The sequence below is a fragment of the Mycetomoellerius zeteki genome, unplaced genomic scaffold (assembly GCF_001594055.1).
Source record: "Mycetomoellerius zeteki isolate Tzet28-1 unplaced genomic scaffold, Tzet1.0 scaffold220, whole genome shotgun sequence".
Classification (NCBI taxonomy): domain Eukaryota; kingdom Metazoa; phylum Arthropoda; class Insecta; order Hymenoptera; family Formicidae; genus Mycetomoellerius; species Mycetomoellerius zeteki.
In genome coordinates, this window is record NW_017257173.1 from 154,884 (window position 1) to 170,632 (window position 15,749).

At 33.6% G+C, this 15,749-nt stretch overlaps 4 protein-coding genes and 1 long non-coding RNA gene across 8 annotated transcripts in view; 1 reads left to right on the plus strand and 4 right to left on the minus strand.

Moving 5' to 3' along the window:
• Nucleotides 1-2,106, minus strand: part of LOC108722850 (pleckstrin homology domain-containing family G member 5) — a 156,963-nt gene extending 154,857 nt beyond the window's left edge. Inside the window, exon 1 of the mRNA XM_018448189.1 lies at nt 1,870-2,106. The gene's annotated coding sequence lies outside the window, so the exon portion shown is untranslated. The remainder of the gene's footprint in view (nt 1-1,869) is intronic.
• A 1,944-nt stretch (nt 2,107-4,050) lies between these two features.
• On the minus strand, nt 4,051-4,241 carry LOC108722855 (uncharacterized). The gene is made up of 3 exons (XR_001936619.1): nt 4,177-4,241; nt 4,121-4,125; nt 4,051-4,062 (listed from the first exon to the last, which is right to left on the minus strand). It is a non-coding gene; the product is annotated as an uncharacterized lncRNA (long non-coding RNA).
• Nucleotides 4,242-4,464: 223 nt separating this feature from the next.
• LOC108722853 (L-galactose dehydrogenase) lies at nt 4,465-7,715 on the plus strand. 4 transcript variants are annotated; one of them, XM_018448194.1, is made up of 9 exons: nt 4,465-4,633; nt 4,845-4,898; nt 6,077-6,223; nt 6,305-6,416; nt 6,501-6,662; nt 6,746-6,979; nt 7,038-7,169; nt 7,296-7,468; nt 7,560-7,715. In XM_018448194.1, the coding sequence occupies exons 3-9, from the start codon at nt 6,081-6,083 to the stop codon at nt 7,633-7,635; spliced, it is 1,032 nt and encodes a 343-aa protein (XP_018303696.1). In that variant the 5' UTR covers nt 4,465-4,633; nt 4,845-4,898; nt 6,077-6,080; the 3' UTR covers nt 7,636-7,715. The 4 variants fall into 4 exon arrangements, with proteins under 4 accessions (XP_018303696.1, XP_018303695.1, XP_018303694.1 ...); XM_018448193.1 differs by lacking the exon at nt 4,845-4,898; XM_018448192.1 differs by lacking the exon at nt 4,845-4,898 and having other exon boundaries at nt 4,621-4,697.
• A 187-nt stretch (nt 7,716-7,902) lies between these two features.
• Nucleotides 7,903-9,412, minus strand: LOC108722854 (probable N-acetyltransferase CML3). The gene is made up of 2 exons (XM_018448197.1): nt 8,990-9,412; nt 7,903-8,434 (listed from the first exon to the last, which is right to left on the minus strand). The coding sequence occupies exons 1-2, from the start codon at nt 9,286-9,288 to the stop codon at nt 7,918-7,920; spliced, it is 816 nt and encodes a 271-aa protein (XP_018303699.1). The 5' UTR covers nt 9,289-9,412; the 3' UTR covers nt 7,903-7,917.
• A 924-nt stretch (nt 9,413-10,336) lies between these two features.
• Nucleotides 10,337-15,305, minus strand: LOC108722851 (pancreatic lipase-related protein 2). Its single transcript, XM_018448191.1, has 8 exons — nt 14,985-15,305; nt 14,022-14,102; nt 13,462-13,727; nt 12,845-13,319; nt 11,911-12,162; nt 11,482-11,596; nt 11,080-11,286; nt 10,337-10,476 (listed from the first exon to the last, which is right to left on the minus strand). Exons 1-8 carry the CDS (start codon nt 15,067-15,069, stop codon nt 10,392-10,394), a joined length of 1,566 nt encoding a protein of 521 aa, XP_018303693.1. The 5' UTR covers nt 15,070-15,305; the 3' UTR covers nt 10,337-10,391.
• Between the last annotated feature and the right edge of the window lie 444 nt (nt 15,306-15,749).

A 15,749-nucleotide genomic window follows, 5' to 3' on the forward strand; every position in this document is an offset into this window, starting at 1 on the left:
ATCTTGATTAATACATATTCTTTCATACAATTTCCATCTAGTGCCAGCTTCCATGAGCTATATTTAAATCTACAAAAAACACTATTTCTTTTACTTATATTTTTTTGGCAAAAATTGGATCTTTTTAATATCCTCCAAAACGGGCAGATTTGCCCAAAAAGATGCAAGTAGCAGAAATAATATTTTTTGTAGATTTTAATCTTCTGAATATGATAAAATGATTAAAAAGTTCGTGGCATTTGGGGAACATTTTGAAAAGTAAGCAAGAATATTGAAATTTGTTTAAATATATCATATTTATGCTCAATTTTCAAGATGTTCCCTATCGATCTCGAACTTTTTATTAACATTATCATATTCAGGAAGAATCATTCGAAATCTATAAAAAACGCTATTCCTTTTACTTACACCTTTATAGGTAAAAATCGGCCTCTTTTTAACAATCTCCTTTTTAGATTATTCAGCAAAATCGTTCTTTCCGTGCAATGATATCGTAGTAACATTGTTCTGTGCTGTATAGGTATATAATACGTTTTTGGCATTTCTCACATCACCTGCCGTATCACATGTACGTACACGAGGAGCGAGGATTAACGGCGTTATCATTTTTTTTTTTAATTAAAACCTTGGAATGTCGATCCGCTTTTTCAGACGACTCAATTATCGTCTGCGCGCCGGCTGGCAGTTTCGTCGTTACTCCCAGAATTGTTCCTTCGCACGACGACGAACGATTAAGGGACTATCGAGACTCCTCAAACGCTCCTGCGCTTTTTAGATAAGCGAGAAAGCACCCCATGATGTTACGGCGATGCTTCGCGTGTGGAGAAAATCCCCATTTAGAATGACTAATAGCATTTATCACAAGGGAAAACTAGTGCAACACTGGCAACAATAGAGTGCAAATTGGTTTACATATTTTCGGTGTTAATAAATAATTTAATCCTTTTCAGATTATCGTGACAGCAAAGAATTAAAGGATTAAATTATTTATTAACGTTGAAATGATTTGCATTCAAGTGCATTTAGTGGGCACCAGTGTTACACTAGTTTTCCCAGTGGAAAACGCAGTAACAATAAGTTGCGACACGCACGAAATGAGTATCGTATATACAGAGTTGGGTATGTATATTTAAAATACTTTTTATTTGAAAAACAGTATTTGTAACACAATTGTATTTTGTACTTTTTGTATTTCAGCGGAGCACATAAAAACATTTTGTATATTTTTCAATATTTCAAAACGAAATTAAATATTTCAATATTTCGAAACGATTAAAAGTATTTTCAAATACTAAGATTGACAATCAATCTTATTGTATGAAATACAAAATACTTTCAATCTTTCGATTTGAAATATAAAATATTATACAAAATACTTTTACGTGCTGAAATATAAAATATAAAATACAATCGTATTAGGTATACAAATACTGTATTTAAAATAAAAGTATTGCAAATACATGCCCTGCGTGTATATAAACAATAATGGTATCCAGTATTTAATTTCAAATTCCTTGGTATTTATATATGAATAAATAAGCGATATCTTTTTCTCGCAAATACAATAATCATAAATATAATATATTGAAAGCTATTTCATGCATATATCATGTAAAATTAATGGTGTTTATCAATTTATTAACGTATCAGTATGTCGCAGAAACATCTCCTGCGATAAATTTTACAGAGAGCCTTCGTGCTCTCTTTCCGTCAACCCGTTATGTCACGAAGAAGAAACGAATCATCACGCATGACGGTCCTCCATATTTATTCCGCGCGTGATGAATCTTCTATCGAGACCTTTATCATCGAGTATACATCGTGCGGCTAAATTTAAAGCCGTAAAAAAGAGAAAAAAGTGTTACTTACATAGATAGAAGCAGCAGTGTATCGTAATACGAGGTCTCTTTGCAGAATTTCCGCGGGACGGCCGACCGCGATGCTGATCGCGCGAGAGGAACGAGTGCACTGACCAGTGGCCTCTACCTTGGCTGCGAGTTCTTGGTGGCCCCGAGGGCACAGGGCCTCGACCGACCGGGCCCCTATTTATTACATAATCGCGCCGAGACGTCCGGTATATAACCCAGAAAACGGTTCGCTCTGAAATTACGGGTCTTCGCGCGACAACAAAACGAAAAAATGAACGCGAACGCGCGCGCGACAGTGAAACAACTGAAGTCGGTGACGCTCGAGTTTTTGACCCTGAAGTTGGCGAGGGACGCGAATTTGAAATTACGTAGAGCAGTATTCACTTCTTACTTCTCATCAATAAACGCGCGCATTTGTTTCTGAGATTTTCTAATGTAACGTAAACTGTGTGCTAATACGTGCATTTTAACACGTAGAAAAATACATACTCTGTATGCAAATAATAATTTATATTTGTTTCAACTCCGCAAATCCATTATAAGTTCATTACAAGTATCAAATTTATTCTGAATATATTCTGAATCCTAATAAATTTAATATATACTTTGATCAAGATTATTAAATTAAAACAAATTCGATTTTTTTGAAGAATATTGTAAAATTTACAGAATAAATTTATAGAATTTTTGTTTTGAGTACATAACAATGAGTTTTTCTAAAAGTTATAAGTAGGTACATTTTAAGATTATTATCAAGAAAATATTTTTTTAGATAATCATTATTTAAAAGAAAAAAATAATTGAATAATCACTTTTCCTAGCAATAGAATGATATTTTTTTATGTGTCAAGTTTATAAAAGTGAGATATGAAAAAATACGGACAAAAAGTAGATTATAGATCTGTTCCTTGCAGTCACGCTACGTCGTACTTTCAGCGCTTGAAATAAGATAGATGATTAATTAGACGTTGGAGAGAAAAGAATAAAAAATGCAAAATGTTTAGCTACGAAGAGCAAACCTTATAACAGACTAGAGAATAATGTTTATAAATCTCGGGTAAAAATAGACTTTTCGAAATGTTAAAATAATATCTACCATAGAATATCGATACATGTATAACGTCGAAAATACCAGAGAAAAATGATTATAGAATTCCTAAATATGGCGAATAATTTGCATTGCGTTCCAATTTTTTTAACGCTACTCGAAGTTATTCACAGAATTAAAAATAATCACGATAAATAAATGAGGGGAAATATGACTTGGCTCTTCTCGTTCTCTAAGGGTCTGAGCACAAGAATTGTCGTGACGCTTACTTAGAGATTTAAGTTATAGACGTAAGTAACGCACAAGCTTTGGCGTATAACGTACGACTTATTGCCATCTCTTGAAGATACGGCCGTGTTGTTAATACGTCATACGCCAAAGCTTATGCGTTACTTACGTCTACAACTTAAGTCTCTAAGTAAGCGTTACGACCATTCTTGTGCTCAGACCCTAACTAAACTTCTAAACAAGCGTTTTTATTTAATCAGAGTGTTGTTAGAACCCTATAAGCGCATATTATTTAATATTAAATAATATTTTAAGCATATTCTCAGAATATTAAATATAACATTTTAATAATATTTTACTAAAATTATATAATATTAAATAATATTCCTGAAATACATTAATGGATGGTTATATGTCCACTCCTAATAATATTATATGATTATTAAAAGTAACATTTATCATATCATATATGATCGTCTTATACTGTTACTGTTATAAATACTACATTATTATGTTGATGGTAACACAAAAGAATACTATTGACACATGGAGTAACGAAACATGGAGTAATAAAAAAACGCTATGCAGATCCGATTCAAGAAAAACAACATTTTATACGTGCATGCTAACAGTTAATTTCTATGTAAATTTCCAAAATGGGGAAAATAGAGAAGCAAATTTTTATGTAAATTTATCGATAAAGTAGAGCTTCGGCAGATTTCCGTTTAATCAGTAACTGGTACTACATAACAACGTGCTGTTGAACCAGGCTGCGTTCGGAAACATCACCCGAGTGTCTCCGTGTATCGTTTTATCCTTGTTGTTCAATGTTAAATAAGGATAAGATGATACACTGGAGTACCCGAGTGATATTTCCGAACACAGCTCTAACAGGTCTGTCTTTTTCATTACTGCATTCTGTGAATTAGTGCACATAGTGTAATAAGTTGGAGTGAAACAGATATGTTTGTTTCACTTAAACTTATTGCACAGTAGGTATACATCAGTTCAGAGAGTGCAGGAATAAAAAACAGACTTAGGGGCTCCGCACAATAAAAGGAACAGGGAACAGAGAACAGAGAATAAGAATTTCAACCGAGATTAATTTCAACCGTCTTCAAAAGAGAAACATAATTTCACAATTATGTATTGTGGAATACATAGTTTCTGATAGGTTGAAATTCTTATTCTCTGTTCTCTGTTCCCTGTTCCTTTTATTGTGCGGAGCCCCTTAGAGTCACTCTTGCACTGTAAGATATGGCAACACCTCGCAAAACTGCAACGTTGCATAAGTCGTCATTATCAAATAAGTTCCATTTAGTATCTCTTATCCCACTCTCCTCGTTCAAAGGGCGATAAGTGCATATACGATGCTCGATTAAAATCCGTTCACTTGGGTTATAAAAGCTCAATCGGTTTTATTGCCGTGAAACGTGGTCATCGCAATAAATCTCCGTTATCACTGCGATATCTGAAAACCAATAAACAAGTACGAAAATATTTTCGAAAATAGTGAAAAGATAACGACGTTGTGCAACTCTTGCAACTCACTTGTAATATATCTTAAATGAATAAATTAAAATATATATCTGTGTGTAAATATACGTGATTGATATAATTGTGGCAATATAATTTTTTCTCAACAGTGAATATTGTTAGATATCATTATTTTATATTCATTATTGCGCATCTGTTATCAGAGTGTCCAGCGATATCTGACTAATCAATTGAAGGATAATTCCAGAACATTCCAGGTAAAAATCCAAGTTTTCCAGATCGATTAATTAGTTAATTAATTTTTGTTGATTCGCGCAATATTATATGTATTCAAGTTAGAAGATCCAATATGACGAATTAATTAAAATGTAAACAAATTTGAAATATTATTTAATGCTTTATAAATAGTATTAAACGAACATAATTCAACTTTCTCTCTGTTATATTCTATTTTATAATTAGACACATTAAATTCAAGTTTTTTACTAGTAACTTTCCTTATTGAAAATAATTTTTCTTTTTATTATCACGAGCATCACCTTATAAAATTATTAATTTATTGGCGCTTAAATGGGATTAAATTATTAATCCGATTTTCAATGTTCGCATTTGTTTTCAAAGCTTTACCTATCTAAAATCATCGTAAAACTTATCGTTACCGATATAGTTTCGCGCACGTGCGAAAAATATGTCTTAGGCTTTTTCATGTGATCTGATTTTTTTGAAATGAAAGAATGACAAATTGATTCTTGAAATTCAAGGACTGATCTGGAATTTTCCAGAAATTTTCCGGGATACACCTTGAATTCCAAAGTAATTCCAAGATTCAAGGATATTCACGGATCGCTGGATACCTGGTTATATATGTTTTTATATTTTAGATTCCATTTTTCTTTTCTTTATAGAAATAACGTATATAATTAAATATAGGAAAATAAAAAAAAATTGTCACCGTCTGATAACAATTGCTCTTAAAGCGTTGTGATTGCTTTTATCGAGTATAAATGTAACGTCTGTCACGTAATATTTTTAGAATTAAAATAATGATAGAATAAAATATTTAACATTTTATATGTGAGAATTTATATATAAAATAATAATATAATATTAGACATTTTGATTTTATCATTATTTTACTTTTTTTATTAAAAAATATATATTAAATACTTATTCCATATCTCTCTCTCTCTCTCTCTCATAACTTTATCTACATATATTATATATGTATATACGTATATCACATATCATTATTTTTATATACGATGTCAGATTATTTTTATAAGCGATGTCAGAAAAAAGTATAGAGATATCCATCTCCCCAAGAGAAGTCTCTAATTTATCGTTAAAAAAAATCTTAAAGTCAGAAATTGAGCCTTCGGAAATTATTTCAATTTTCAATTTTTCTTTATCGTATTATTCATCGTAATATTTTCAGAAACATGTTTCCTCCTACCTACGTCGAGGGTTTTCACGATCCCGAAGCGGTAAAAGCTATGGAATACAAAGAGCTCGGGAAAACAGGGATGTTTGTAAGCAAATTAGGTTTTGGTGCCGCTACGCTATGTGCTCTTTACAATTTAAAGTAAAATTATTTATCATTTGTACGAATGTTATGTTAAACGACATGATGTAATAATTATTACATAATATATTATTACTGCAGTAACGAAACAGAGGCTATCGAAACTGTACGTCAGGCAATAAAACAAGGCATAAATTATATTGATACGGCACCGTGGTACGGTCAAGGCCAATCTGAGGCAATACTCGGCAAGGTATACAAAAATTTATTAAAGATTACAGAATCTTTTTTCATATATCGAACAACTGATGTTTTATCTCGCATTTATTTATTATAGGCCTTAAAGGGAATTCCGCGCAAAGCTTATTACATCGCGACGAAAGTTGGCAGATACGAGTTAGATTACAACAAGATGTTCAATTTCACTGTCGAGAAAACTCAGCAGAGTTTTAAAAAGAGTTTGGAATTGTTGGGACTAGATTATGTTGATCTTATTCAGGTAAAATATTGCACATTGTCATTTTACGTGAATAAAATTAAATCTAATAAAACAATTAAACGTTTAACAAATAAAATTTGTAGATTCACGATATCGACTTTGCATCCTCGATGGATGTAATAGTCACACAAACTTTGCCGGAATTATCAAAATTCGTGGCTGATGGCAAAGCAAGGCACGTAGGTGTAACTGGATACACAGTGTCCGTACTGAAAGAATGCATCGAAAAGAGTAACATAAATGTAGCCACTGTATTGAGTTATTCGAGACTTACTCTCATCGATGACAGTTTGTTGGAGTACATTCCATTCTTCAAGGTGAGTAATTTCGTGTCGCATATCGCCAAGTTCGACAATTTCATTAATTATCTTGTAGAAGCACAAAATCGGTTTAATTAACGCCGCCGCACCGTGTATGGGTTTGTTAACGAATAACGGACCACAGAGCTGGCATCCGGCCTCCGACGAGACGAAGAAACAATGCGCGAAAGCCGCGCAATACTGCAAGGTTCGTTAACAATAGACAGACGTCAATTAAAAAGACGCATTGTAGTGCAACTATTGTACTTGACTATCAAGCTATCTGTTGCTGTAATGCTGTTGAAAAAAATAATATTCTAAAAAAATAACACAGGATCGCGACGTAGAACTTGGCAAACTGGCGGTATGGCATTCCATGCAATGCGCGGATGTGGACATCAATCTAGTTGGAATACAAAACATGAAGCAGTTGCAGATAAATCTGGATGTGACGTTAAACGGCATTACGGAAAAAGAAAAGGCAGTGTTACGAGAAATTAAAGAAAAGTGAGTTTCATTAAAATCTTATCTATTGCAATGCATCGTAACTTTTTTCATCTTATTCTTTTAAACTGGGATATGGAAATGTTTATTCCAGGTTTCTGTCAGAGAAAAATCAACACTGGGAAGGTAAAGACATCCGTATATATCGAGAAGCCCTCAAGAAGAAATGAGAAATATATACTTTTATTTCTGCTGTTTATGCATCATTTATAGAATTCTATGAAGTGTATAACAATATTTGGAATGCATAACAAATATTTCGTAAAAAATAATACCCTTTTCTCCGTTGTTAGTTAATCTAAAATTTAGGTAATACTAAGCGTAACATTCAGGTAGATCACTATTTGGCTCGAGCACCTTGTTTAACTGGCAACACAGTAGCAGTTGATCAGTCTCATTTGTTTTTCAAGAGATTCGTTATCTCACAATTAGCATACTATAAAAATATATCGTTAGAATTGAGTTAAGAATGTTTTTTCAAAATCCAATCTAGGTGAGTAATCGTCCTCCGTCGGTTTGATCTGATATGTTAATTCATACATTAATATCGTCATATACGATCCTAGGATAGACTTGTGATACATTTGTTTAAGTTCGAACCCCTTTTTAAAGCACAATTCTCTACCCTCTTCTGTGTATTCGGAAGCTACTATATTAGCACAGCTGTACCCTGCGTCGATTGCAAATTGTACAGCATCGTTGAGCAGGCACGATGCTATACCTTTTCTCCTATATCGCTCGTGCACGCACAGCCTCTTTATCCACGCACTTCTGTCTAACCTGTAACTCTTGCATAAACCGACAGTTCCTACTATTTTCTTGGTCTGTAAGGAGACATTTAACTTGGCTTGATAAAATTGTTCTTCCCTCATTACAGTATAATGAACCTCCTTAGGCTGTTGTGTCATCAGGTAAGGCTCAAACGCCTCAGCAACCCAGAAGCAGGAGAAGGCGTTCGACATGTAAAGTCTGTGAACAAAAACATTGAAACGTTACAATAGATCGACTCGAATAACAGTATCATTAACAATCTGGAGCTGACGGTGGATCTATTAGATTCATTCAATTATAAATTTCTTTGTCAAAAATGTCAATTCAATTTTCTTTATGCTACATCTGCAAATATTCTCATCAAAATATATCTAGCTCTTTCATTCTTTTTTATATAAGTTATGTCACTCTGGTTCCTTAAAATTAGTATGTCTTTTAATTAATATAAATTAAATGAATTTTACAAATTTGATATCAGTAGGCTTGTTCTTTTTAGCTAAACTTCCTGCATGTTGGAGAAAAAAAAAAGAAAAATGACAAATGACTTGTGCAAGAAGTTCAGCTAAAAAGAACACGCCCAATAACTATGTTATAAGGCCTGTTCTTTTTAGCTGAACTTCTCGCACGGTTCATTTTTCTTTCTTTTTCCTCCACGTTGGAGAGAAAAAGGGAAAAGATGAAGCGTGTAAGAACTTTAGCTAAAAAAAATAGACCTATAGATTTCAGAGAGTTAAATCATACATAAAATAATACCTCGGAATGTTAGTCACCTCTCCGTTGATCTCCGTTAGCTTTGCAGCGAAAGTGGCGTACGTTCCAACATATATCAATGCTATGACTACAGGTACAACCAAGAGGCAGACAGTTAACGGCATCCCGAAGAAAATGAACATTATCGCGGACAACAGAATAATCAACTGAAATGTTATTTCCTTAAACAACATCCCGCAGAACGTGGCACCTAGGGACGACATCACGCAGTCTCTGATTAATTTCTTGCAGCCGGTCTCGTCGCCCGGCTTGAAGGCACGTACGATTACGATGTGGCTCATTCTCGAGGAACACCTTGGATCAAGCTATTGTAATATGCATCTACTCTACTAGATACGTTGGGTCATCTTATTTAACCCGAACGTAACATCCTCGTTATTATTTACTTGCTGCCGCTACTTTGAGGTTAGGATACGCAGAGTAGCAGAGCACTCAAGTATCGCGAGAGCGAGTGAGAAAATTATATTGATGCCATCTGTGCGCAACGATCCGAATTAAAAAAGATCGCATTCCTGTGACGTTATCAGAATGTGCTAAAAAATTTTTTTACTTATCCTTTTCTCGTCTCACCGATTCCATTTAATATTTTTATTTATTATAATATTTTAAATTACGAGATTTTTTATCTACAATACATTGATGGCACTTCGTCGATGAGAGAGGCAGTTTCTTCGCATGAAGTTGCTAATTTTAGACACCTGCGTGAAGTTGCCCGCGCGTACTTTGAATTTCTCGCCAGTCATTACAAGTTCGGTAAGCATCGTGTGCGTGTGATGTGTGCGACGAATCGTCATTTTCGCGTTATTTATTCGTTCGTGGCAGATCGTGCGTGTCATAAGCGTCGGGAGTGTTGCGTAAAGCGCCGGATGACTTTCATATCGCGGTAATGGACCGTGTTTTCCAAATCAACATGTGTTGGCCGAACGAATGTTTGGAGCCTCCAGAATGGCGGAATGGCGGCGTGAAGACGCGGCATCGAATCGGTGGCGTCGGCGACGCAGAGGGTCGGTAAGGTAAGTAAAATTATTTATCGCATCTGCATGATTATTAATTTTTGTCACAATTTAATCACGCGATTTGTCGGAATGAGGCACTCGAATTTGATACTCAGTTTTTTATACGTTGTGGCGGCAGGAGCAGAAAGTAGATTGGATTAGATTAAATTAATTTTCTTTTTTCCTCCTAGAGAAAAAAGGAAGAAAGATGAACTGATGCAAAAGTTCAGCTAAAAAGAACAGGCCTGATCTGTGCGCTTTGGGAGGGGAATAGGTGTTGTAAAACAAATGAAAACTTGCGATTTTTTTGAAAACGTTACTTGTAGAGGCAGACCAATGCAGACCACTTTTATTCGAACATTGAACTGTCATGTCGTGGCAGAGATATTTTACGACAGTGTACAGCGTTCATTTTTCAATTCTACGTGTAGCTCGTGTGAATTAATTGCAGTATTCGTTCTGCAATATTCCCACCTGGTTGATAAAAAAAGAATTTAATTAGTTATTATTGTATTGTGCAGTTTATTTCAGTTTACTGCATAAAGCTCATTTTGGACGATACGTAATTTACATCAGATTTCAGTATGAAATTCTAGTTATAATTTTGTATGCTGTACACTTTATGTGATTAAATATATTTATATATAGTATATTTTATATATGTGTACATATAAATAAAATATATATTATATATATGGTATTTATAAAAATTATAAATTTATGAAATATATTTTATATAGATTCAAAAATTAATTATTTAATATATATTAATTATATGAAATCAATAAACATATATTTACAAAGCATAAAAAATTATATGTATATTTTATATAATAATTTCTTTTTGTTTTAATATTTCATGGCATATAAAATTATAAATGGAATTCCTGAATTCTAATCAAATTATATATTGTCTATAATTGATGTAAATTTATTAATACCAATTTTAATATAAATACTAATTTATGTAAATGAATTTAATCATGAAACGTGGTAAAAAATTAATCCTCTTTTCTTCGTTTAAATAAATCTGATAGCTAACGAGTTTTTATCAAAATTATTATGTTGCATATTTACATATGGCCTTTACGATCTTCCAAACTTAGTTTATTGAAAAGTATTATGTCTGCATCGGGATCTTGTGCAGCATCTTCCTCTGTCTCGTTAGCAGTGCGCTGATATGAGATAACACCGGTAATCGATGCAGTATCTCTTGTTAACGAGTCAAAATCCACCGCCGCAATGTTATAAAATATCATTCGTTCGTTTATTTGTTTGGATAATCTTGAATAATATTTAGAATCACTAATGGTTTTGCTACATGCAAATTGATGCTTATGAAATTTAAAAATTCATCTTTTCTTATCAAATTGTACAATATTAAATATTTATCTTCGCATGCGTTGTGTAAATGTGCATTGTTATTATTTAAATTAAAATTATCTTGATATATAAGTGTAAGTAAGGTTTTTTACTTACGTGCATTGAATTTTGAAGAGCGTTGTAGAATTAGCAAGAAAGATTCTGAAGAACAATGTACCAGATGTTTTTAACATATCTTCGGACGTCATTATTGATGCCCTGACTGGTTCACCTAAAATTTATAAAAATATTAAATTAATATTACTTTATATTAAATGGAATTCCATACAAACATATTATTAGACAAATAATTTCTTATATGTATTTACACAAAATTTCACAATTAATTGTTAAAAAATATTTTAGCAATTAATTTTGCACAGTTAATTGCTAAAATATTTGTTAATATACATGTTTATATGGAATTCCATTTAACACAAATTAGTATTAATAAATAATATTAATAAATAAAGTTAATGTTAATAATACGCTGCTTCAATAGACATTTAATTCAATAAAAAGATAATTATCCTTATATTCTGATACCGCAAAACGGTGTTTCGGCTTTAGTCGTCAAATAATAACTTCCCAATGGTCCACGATTAGCCGCATAACCCATCTCTTGATTCCAATTCGTTAATTCCATAGGGAAGCATGTTCCTTTTGCATAGGATATTCCTCCTTGTGAACAAGGCCATGCAATGAATTTGCATTTCTCATTTTGCGAGCGAATGCTCTCTATATAGAGCTGAAAAGCTCGTAAATGGCTACACGCTATATTCTTGTCCAATATATCTTCTAAAATAAGTGATAAAAAAATTAATGATTTGCTACTTTATAAAAGCATAAATACATTCTTTAATAAAAAGCGGGTTAAATGTTTTATGATATATCGCAAAACAAAAATTCAGAATTTTTTGTCTGGGCCTTATCTATTATATAATTTTCTCCTAATGTGTTGAATGTATACATAAATTAAAAAACTATGTGAGAATAAAATATTCCAAAACTTAGGCATGATATAAATATTTTGTTTCGACAATAATTTTTTTTAAAGTCGATATTCATATAAAAATGACCTTTCTTATATTTAAGACCGTCTTAAGATGTTATAAAATTAATGTCAATAATACGCTGCTTCAATAGACATTTAGTCTAATAAAAAGATAATTATCCTTATATTCTGATACCACAAAACGGTGTTTCGGCTTTAGTCGCCAAATAATAACTTCCCAATGGTCCACGATTAGTCGCATAACCCATCTCTTGATTCCAATTCGTTAATTCCATAGGCCTCCATAAAACCAATCAAAAAGCCATATTAATATTTTAAGACATTACTTAAGATGGTCTTGAAATAAGAATCGACTAGGAATACCGGCCTAACTGAAGATAAGTCAAAATCGAACGTAATTAAATACATAATTAATGCATAATTAAATTGAACAACTTAATCGCGCTTGGCTCATTCTTAACTCGCCTTTTAAGTGACTGACCACGACCGAATTTTTAATGTCGGTGCAGCCAGGTTGTTCTCTACCGCCGTTAGGGAAAAAATCGATATGTCCGATCGGCTTAAGTAGGCCAAAACCGTCCATGAAATCTTGAGAGCCATCAGTGTGAATGACATCGACGAGACGGGCGTCGGTGGCATCCAATTTTTTCGATTTCTCTCTGAACAGATGATGCCTGAAGAATGGTGATGCTGGATCGAGACCTGTTATGCGACCCAGAAGTAGACTTTTTCTTTTTAATACTTCCGAGGCGCAACCAGCCACGTGCGCGCCAAGACTAAAACCGATCACGTGAATGTCGGAGGGATCGACACCCAAATTGATGGTATCTAAAAGCACCAAAGCCAGTTGCCGACCAACCAATTCGCTATTTGCTACAGCATTTCCGTAAGAAGTGCCCGCCCCCTTCGTCCAATCCAAGATTATGACATTCGCGTCTTCCTGTATGTTAAATAAAATTTTAAAGCTCTTAAAAATTTTTCAACGGTGCAAGTGGCTTGAGAATTTTATGATTTTAAATTGGAAAGGAAAAGGATATTTTATCTAAAGTGTAAAAATTGAAAGATAAAATACTGAAGATTACTATATCGAGAAGAAAATTTATGCCAAGTTTTGCACCGACGTCGCTACCACTGCCCTTGAAACCGTGTATCAACACTCTGAGAGGCTTGCTGACATTGAATCGGGAATGTATGATGGATTTTAAGTCGTCCCCGTACTGTAAGGGTTCCGGTTTTTGCCGGTCCGCACGTGTATAGAGGAAGAACCTAGTTTGAATTATGCTAGGATGCTCTGGCGCTCGTTTTATCGATAAATGCTGCTGCGGATCCGCAAAGCAACCGAGTAGATCTGAAATATTTTTCATATTTTACATTATCGGAATAAATACTCGTTTGTTTTTAGATTAGTTTTATGTTAAAACTCAGCAAAAATTAACCGTTTTATCGTTATATTTTACTTACTTTGAAACCCGGTTTGAAATTTTCTTACTATTTTAACATTCATATTAAGAATAAATAAAAATTAATTAAAAATTTATTTGAAAAGAAATTACAATGCAAATGTCAAATTTATATTTAATTAGTTCACATTAATGCAGTAATGGAAATTATTCCGCATAAAAGTAATCTATTGTTATCTTACCGTAACAGACTCTAGTTTTTTCTTCACGAGAGATGGCAAACCGCCTTAGTATAGCACGATTCCGTCCCGCGAAAAGTTTGACTGCAAAAAGATACGATATTACCTTGGAAGAATTCAATATATATAACAAGTCTTTAATCGTGGTATTGTACATCCGCTTGTTGTTGATCAGTTTTTATTTGCCTGATCGCCCCACTTATATTTTACTTTCACCAGGAGCACCAGGCGCACCGCAAATTATCAATAGCATCGCTTCAGCATTGCAGCATCGCTTCAGTATGATTTCCGCGCTGGTGGATGCTATAGCCTGTGCTCGCATTGAATTTTCAATCTATCATAATATTGCATACAATCCTACTATACCTAATAGTTGTATTGTGAAAGTGTGTCGTATGTAAATGCAACTTTAAGGTGCAAAGTACGTCGGTATTTCTCACTTGCAAATCATTACGAATGTTTCGTGTGCATAGTGAGCGTGTATACACGTGGAATTTGTTTTACGTGATTTTTTTTCTTATATCATTCCCGATGAGAAAATTTAGATGTTCTGCTTTCGGCGGCTCTCCTTCATACGCGCGTGCATTATGAATTACAATAATTACATAACAAATATCCGCAAATTATGCTGGATTGTCAAACTGTATCAAAATTAACGAACTATAAATGCGATTAATAAAGAAGAAAGTATAGTTACGTGTATTTATATTTAAATTAACTTATTAAAATTATATACAATAATATTATTTTATTGATAGAATCATCTGATTACTTACAAAAATATGGAAAAGTTGATAAATACGCGATATGCATAAAATCATGCAATTTATATCAGTTTTAATGCGACAAGGACGAAAAATTTTGACACCTTTTTTATCAGCGGAATATCTGATTTTTATTCCGCGAACTTGACTGTCACGTCCTTTTTATCATCCTGACGTTCAGCACATTTCTTAACGCACTCACCAGGCTGCAATTTTCCGACGATGGCCGTAACAACAGCAATTATCTGCAAAATATGTAGAACGCGATAAACGTTAACTGACTGCATCTTGTCACTGAATCGTTGAAACTTCGTGTCCTTCGTTGAAATCGTTGCATCCCGCTTCTGCGTCTTCTCCCACACTTTCTACCGCTTCTTCTTCTTGTTTCTCTTCTTCTCTCGCCGAAATGCTTCGCGTTTCTGTCACGACCGGCACGACACGCTTTTTGTTTATCTACCGTCGGGCTTATCCAGAGACAGGGAACTCTACCCAACTGTAGAAAGCGCACCTTCTATGAGCAGCCTTCTTTTTGCGCAACTACCTTTCCGCTTGCCAGAGCCTAACGACTGCTCTAACAGTCGTCTTAGTTCGCTTCAGATTCGCAATCGAGAGAAATTCATCACGTCGTCTATTTTATTTCTTTTTTGTGTCAATCTACGATGTCGTATTTTTCCTTATATCTTTTCTATTTTTGTACTTTCTAAAGAATCTAAAGAGATATTATAGAAGACTGCAAAAAAAGATAAATCAATGTCATAATTTAATGACTTAAATCTAGAGAACTCTTCTTTTCTTTATTCAGAAATGAATGTCTGCGATCTGTCGAGAAAATATGCCAATTTCTCTCTCTCTCTATATATATATATATATACACACTCTATAATCACCTATCGGTTTAAGTTCAGTGACATTGGCGCGCGAGTACGCTTTCGCTGAATAACTGCAACTACATTGACATGATGTAACT

Coding starts and splice junctions, on each gene's coding strand:
- LOC108722853 (XM_018448194.1), top strand. CDS start 6,081: ATGTTTCCTCCTACCTACGTCGAGGGTTTTCACGATCCCGAAGCGGTA. Junction 6,417..6,500: donor CTGAGGCAATACTCGGCAAG/GTATACAAAAAT, acceptor TATTTATTATAG/GCCTTAAAGGGAATTCCGCG. Junction 6,980..7,037: donor AGTACATTCCATTCTTCAAG/GTGAGTAATTTC, acceptor ATTATCTTGTAG/AAGCACAAAATCGGTTTAAT.
- LOC108722854 (XM_018448197.1), bottom strand. CDS start 9,288: ATGAGCCACATCGTAATCGTACGTGCCTTCAAGCCGGGCGACGAGACC. Junction 8,435..8,989: donor GAGGTGACTAACATTCCGAG/GTATTATTTTAT, acceptor TTTTGTTCACAG/ACTTTACATGTCGAACGCCT.
- LOC108722851 (XM_018448191.1), bottom strand. CDS start 15,069: ATGCAGTCAGTTAACGTTTATCGCGTTCTACATATTTTGCAGATAATT. Junction 12,163..12,844: donor CGTGGTCAGTCACTTAAAAG/GCGAGTTAAGAA, acceptor CACTTATTTTAG/AAGATATATTGGACAAGAAT. Junction 11,287..11,481: donor CTCTTCAAAATTCAATGCAC/GTAAGTAAAAAA, acceptor ATATTATTCAAG/ATTATCCAAACAAATAAACG.